This window comes from Monopterus albus, unplaced genomic scaffold, assembly GCF_001952655.1.
Source record: "Monopterus albus unplaced genomic scaffold, M_albus_1.0 scaffold32.1, whole genome shotgun sequence".
NCBI lineage: Eukaryota > Metazoa > Chordata > Actinopteri > Synbranchiformes > Synbranchidae > Monopterus > Monopterus albus.
In genome coordinates this window covers 2,460,282-2,466,509 of record NW_018127912.1, presented here as the reverse complement: position 1 = coordinate 2,466,509, position 6,228 = coordinate 2,460,282, and the positions used below count along the sequence as shown (strand labels likewise).

The 6,228-nt window shown below is 41.9% G+C and overlaps 1 protein-coding gene across 1 annotated transcript in view; it reads right to left on the bottom strand.

The window, feature by feature from the left end:
- Positions 1-2,528, bottom strand: part of fbxo10 (F-box protein 10) — a 7,357-nt gene extending 4,829 nt beyond the window's left edge. The window contains exons 1-3 of the mRNA XM_020596979.1: positions 2,146-2,528; positions 1,054-1,677; positions 3-605 (exon numbers count right to left, since the gene is read on the bottom strand). Of these exons, the coding sequence (XP_020452635.1) occupies positions 3-605; positions 1,054-1,638 (1,188 nt within the window). The 5' untranslated portion in view covers positions 1,639-1,677; positions 2,146-2,528. The remainder of the gene's footprint in view (positions 1-2; positions 606-1,053; positions 1,678-2,145) is intronic.
- Between the last annotated feature and the right edge of the window lie 3,700 nt (positions 2,529-6,228).

The window sequence follows — 6,228 nt, the reverse complement described above, 5'->3', positions numbered from 1 at the left end:
GGGGGATCTGGGGAGCACGTCTGTGGCAGAGAGCCATTTGGTCGGGGCTTGAGAAGATGTGATAGGCCATGGTGGTCATATGAGATTTTATAATCCAGAGTGAATGGATTTTTGGTATTTTTAGTTCCTCCTTCACCTCTGTTCTCTTCCTCTCCCTCACTGCGCTCACCATCACTCCAGCCATCTTCAATCACTGTGCCATGACACACCGCGTGTATCCCAATCTTCCTCTGCCAGTCCTCTATGCTCACATGCTCCTTTTTATTATTACCTGAAAGTTGATGTCCACCAGTGGAGCCAGGGTTTGTGGGAGAGCTATTGTTAGGCCCATACACACTGCATGGTGGTAACGTCCTGGCCAGGGCAGCCAAGTGTTTACAAGCCCAGTTCCTTTCTGAAACTGGAGGACCTTCAACAGTCACTGAAGCTGTGTCACTTCCTGCAAAGTCACAGCTGTCCAATAAACTGAGAACAACACCCAGCAAGTGGGCAGAGCTGCCCTGTGAGAAGGAGCAGAACCGAGCCTGGCACGTTCCTGGACCGCGGACTTGCAGCTGGGCTCCTTCAAAGTTGCAGTTATCTAGCTGGACATGACCCCGTGATGTCTAGAGCAAGGAGAGAAAGAATATAATTAGACCTGATTTAGTTCAGACACAGTAGGATACACAGGTGAAGAGCTAAACTGTTAATTAAGTGAATCTACAAAAATGTAATCTGCAGCTTTGCTGATTATAATCATTGCCCAGTTCTACCATGTGATAATTTTCTGCTTTTTGTCTTTTGTCGTAGTGTGTATGTTTTAAGGTTTTGTAATTTGAGTTCATCACCTTGGACTTGATGAAGTTGTAATGGGCATTCCTCACTACTTTGACATTTTATAGAGAAAATGATTCACTGATTAATGAAAAAACAAATCAACAGATTAATCACTAATGACAATAACTGTTAGTTGCAGCACTACAGGGGTGAGTTAATGAAGTTAGTTAAACCATTCACAACCATACTGACAACTCAAAACACTTGGAAAGAAACTCCTGTATGAAGTTACTTCACCTTGTAGACCACAGTGGAGAACCAGGGTGGCATGAACACCAGATTGCACAGCCTGGCAGTGGTGCACTGCTGCTCTATACACACCAGGAGGGCCACCTCACCCAGCTGGCCCAGCCCCACCAGTTCCACAGGCACCTTTAGTGCCACCTCAGCCTGTTCCTCATATACCCCTGGGTGGAGAACCACACGGTCATATGGCCCCACCGCCCCGAGAGCCCCGCGTAGGGTCTCAAACTCACACCCAGGTCCCACATGCCAAATCCTGCGGTCTTTTCGACGATGGAAAAAGAGGAGACAGGCGGAAGACTGGAGGTCTGATCCGTTCTGAGTCCAGGTGCGGGTGGCCAAGGCGTGCTGCTTCAGAGCCTCCCTCCAGGACGCGGGCTCCAGATGGGGCTGACTGGGCCAGTTGGGATGGCGGCACTCAGGGCAGCCCAGGCAGAGTTGTTTCCAGCGGGTGTTATCTAGGGAGAAGATGAGCTCCCGCCAGGCACGGCACACCTGGCAGCAGCGGCCCAGGTCTGGGAGAGGAAGGTAGGCCAAGATAACCCTCCACAGCTCCACAGGGAGACTACCTACCTCCATGGCAGCAGAGACCCGGGGGCACCGTGACGGCAGGGGCACCTGGAAACAGCCAGACACAGGCAGCTCAAGCAAAATGAAACCGCTAGCGCCAACCGTTAACACAAAGACAACTAAACCAAACAAGCACACAACAACCATTAAACAGGAGCACACATATAAATGACACAAAGACAACTAAACCAAACAAGCACCCAACAACAGGAGCACACATATAAATGGTCAATTATGCCACTGCGAGCTACTACTGTGACTAGATACAGCGTGTTTGTAAATGCAAAATAACACGGACATTATGGAAACTACGCCGTGAATTATGTAACGTTACTATAATTTCAGGTTACGTATTATCTCCACGTAGGGCTGCAATGCTGTCTTGAAAGTTTACTACGACTGATGAAGGTTAGCTAGCGCAGCACCGCTAACTGTTGGTTATTTGCAAACCTTGCGTAACTAACGTTAGCTACAACAAACACAAAGCGCGCTATCTGTCAGACATTAAAGCCGTACCTTTCACCAGTTTGCCATAGCTAGACGAATTAACGCATGTCGGTTCGATATGCAGCGTCGGCCCTAACTACATGTCTGCGATAGCGACTTTATCCTCGCTGCTTCCAGAGTTCATAACAATCCATTTCGACTGCAGATGTGCCGTCGGAAATAACAAGTTCAGACGTTTGCTTCCAGTTTACGGCAAGAGACCACGAAATAAACACCTTCCGCTTCAAAAAAAAAGTGGGCGTCAACCTGGCATCTACCTTAAGGAAGTTGGCTGTTGGCACTGATGATAACGGTCCTACAGTAAGATTAATATGCAGCTGTCGATCGTTACAGCAATAGGAGTTAAAACACAAGACCACTGATTTCTTTTAAACGTTTAACACCTTTAAAACAACCACACAATTTCCATAATTTTGAAGCTGAGAAAAAGTGATATTTGAAAAATTGTATACTATTTTGCCTAAAATAAATATTAAGCAATCAATTGGTGGCACTGAACACCTAGAACTACGTCAACATTTTATATTATTTATGGTAATATTTCCACCTTTTCATCATCTGATAAGCCAAAAATGTCTACTGGGGAGAAGATATAGACAAAAAAAAGTGTAAAACATGAAAACATTCAAGTTCCTCTCGTGTGTATGTGTGTGTGTAACTGATCAATAAATGACATCTGAACATTTCTTAGTTAAGTTAGGCCTCAGGGATCGACAACTGAACTACACCAGTTTCAAAATGTGAAAATTGTGGGATACTGATACTCCACAAGCTCTAACTTGAAGAAGCAACATTTTCTACTTGACATCATCAGCCTGCTGTGTTTTCATAAAGCCTTCAGGCCTTTAGGGTGATGACATAAGCCATTTAATTATATCTGCAACAGCTCCTATATGGGGCAGAGGCGTTTAGGTGGATAACAAGAATAAAAAAGTAAAAACCTGCCTTTATTGTCATAGCAGGTGTAATCTGAAATGCAAGAAAGAATAATTAGGTATCAATAAAGATCACAAATGTGCATTACAGCATTTAATAATCATGAAACGTAGCTAGCCCTTGTTTAGATAAATGGCCTCTCCTGACTTCACACCCCAGGGGTGTCTTCTCATGTGGCAGAGTGTTTAAAGTAGCACATCCCAGGTGCATCTCCCATAGCAGAATGTTATGAGAAGACTGTACGTGTACCAAAAGGGCTGCCAGTGGCAACAAAATGATCATTAAGTGACACTTTAGGAGAAATTGATAGTGTATTTGGAATGTGATCTTGTGTTATTTTCTTCTTAGTGTGTAACTTTTACAACTATTCAACAGTTGCAAAACATTTATTGTATCTCACTATGAGAGGATGTTGTACTGCACAATTACCTGAAGTATGATAATGAGCCACAGGGACAGAGTGTGCCTCTAATGGGAGACTGAGTGTTGAAAAATATTAATGACATTTAAAAATCATTTAAATACTCTGAGAATGGCTGCGGAGAAAACACTTGTTCACACATCACAGCTCAGTTTGTTGTTGTTCATTCCTCCTTCTTCCCTCACAGTAGGACTTTGTCAAGGCTTTCAAGGATGCAGGAGACAGGCTGGTAGTGGCGGCTTATACAGCCCAGTGGCATCTATCAACTAGCTTCAGAGGAAGGTTTTTTTTGTTACTTGCAGCTGCATCCCAAATGTCTGAGTTGGCTGGACTGTTGGCTTTTTTGATTAGATTTTGGAAGGCTTCAGGAGTCAGCAGATAAAACATTACTACAACTGCCCCATAGCACAAAATGACTCTAATATATTTTTAGCTGACAACAGACAGTGGTTTTTCACCGCCAGTGGCCCAGTAAACAAAGTTTGGACCCAAAAACACAACTCACAGACAGAGCAGTAAAATAAAATTTTAAGATTACTTGAGATTGCACACAGGTGAGAGTCGGTAACAGGCAGAAAGAACAAAACAATGGACTCTTGGCTTTCAAAACTCTGTTTAGTTTTTCTCCTTTGTCTCGCTCCCATTATATAATTGAATCGGTTTGTCTTTGTTATTTTGTCTATTTATCTCTTCTGAAATAAATTCAGAATTTCTTTTTTCTTCAAGAGTTGTTACAAAAACACAGAGGTCACATTTCTGAAGGAAGATGTGGATGATGATCAGGTGAGTGATGCATTTAACATTTATAAACAATGTCATTTTCAGCAGCCTGTTTAATGCAGTTTCTTACACACATCTACTATGAATAACCTGCAAACAATTGTTTTACCAGGAAATATGTACATTCTGTTTCTACATTTCTTTTTGTACAAGAATGGAAAGTAGGCAGGAGCTCCATCATGCTGCATCCAGCATCTTTGTGGCTTTATTAGTGCTAACTATTTCTTTCTACTGTTTTTCTACCTTGCAGGTGGATGAGCTTGCTGGACAGGATATACCACGGCTGCAGGAGAAGGTAGCGATTTTAAATGACCTATGTAATTTACTTGGTATCATTGGAAATTCTGGGCTTTCCACTTGAATTTAAAATAACGCTCTATGGGTTTGACAGTGCTTGGCTGCATATATGAATCAGTAAAAATGGATACACTGATGTCCCGGCATAGTTTAAGAAGTTAAGACAACTATTTTTTAAGTAGCTTAAATAGTAACTTAGCAGCTTTGCAGCTATTTAGTACAATCACTTATATGTCAGAAATGGTAGGACTTCATGATTTTATTTATATGCCATATATTTCAAATAGACTCAAAATGTTCAAATTCAGTTCACTTGCTTTTGAATAAACATCACAACAAATACAGGTGACCCCTGCATTTCCCCAGTAGCCTTTGACAAAAGCAGTAGCACTGATATGAGTGGCACTGAAAAGCATGAACATTTTTAATTCTTCTGTCTTTGTGACCTAGGATGGAGTCTGACACTGCACTGCCAGTTGCACAACAAGGTGTGCTGATGTTGCAAGCTCTGTTCTAAACATTTGTGCTGATTAAGTATAACTGTACAGCAGCTGAATGGATTCCTTGGAAATGATAAAGTGAGAGGTTGTTTAACTCTGAGATAAAGTTGCACTAAAGTACTACAATGTGAGTAATGCCATGTGCTAATGAAGGAGTGCACAATCCTGATGGTGTGCATCTTGTCCAAGAGGTGGCAATGTCCTTCCTCTTATTTAATTGAAATTACATCTTACATGACACAACTCGAGACACATGTTGTAAACTGTCAAATGTTGTTCTCCAGATCGTATTGTCAGGGCATTTTATTGTGTTTTCTCCATCACAAACACAGGTCAGGTCATATCTGACCTATGGGGGAGAATAAATCAAAGGCCAATCCGAAAATGTCAGGTTCAATATTGTAGACATTATCAAATTAATCATACTGTGTCTCCATGGATTGAATTTCCATTAAATTTTTATCATGATGGTTGATGTGCAAAAGAGGGATGGAATGTATTTCAAAGATAGAAAAACATGACACTAGCCAACATTTTAAAGCATTGTACACTAAAGGTCTATAATCAAATGTGCTACATGTTCTACAAAGCGACAACGACATAACATAACACAACGGGTTGCAAGGGAGAGCAGACGTTTACTGCTCCTGTCTGTTCTACGATTTTTCACATCTTCTACATTTTCAAGTCTTTGAACAAATTCTACAACTATTAAAATGCCTCCAAGAGGAAAAAGAGCTAATAGATCAGAAGCGAACGAGGATGTTGAGGCAGAAGAGGATTATAGTTCAGCGGCGCAAGTAATAGAGATGTTGAGTCAGCAGAAGCAGATGTACACCGCACTGTTGAGCCAACAACAAGACAACTTCAAAGGTTTTGTGCAACTACTTATGGAGACAAATAACAAGAGACTCAACAACATGACCAGAGAAATACAGGAGATAAAAACGAGTTTGCAGTTTACCCAGCGAGATGTGGATGTGATTAAAGCAGCCATGGGTGAACAGAAAATACAAACCAAGGAAACAAGGGAGGATGTCTACAGAACCTGTGAGAGTTTAATAGCCATAATGGATAAAATGGAGCATTTGAAAGTACAGTCCAAGCGAAAAAACCTGATCTTCGAGGGAATCAAGGAGTCAGCTGGAGAAAGCTGGA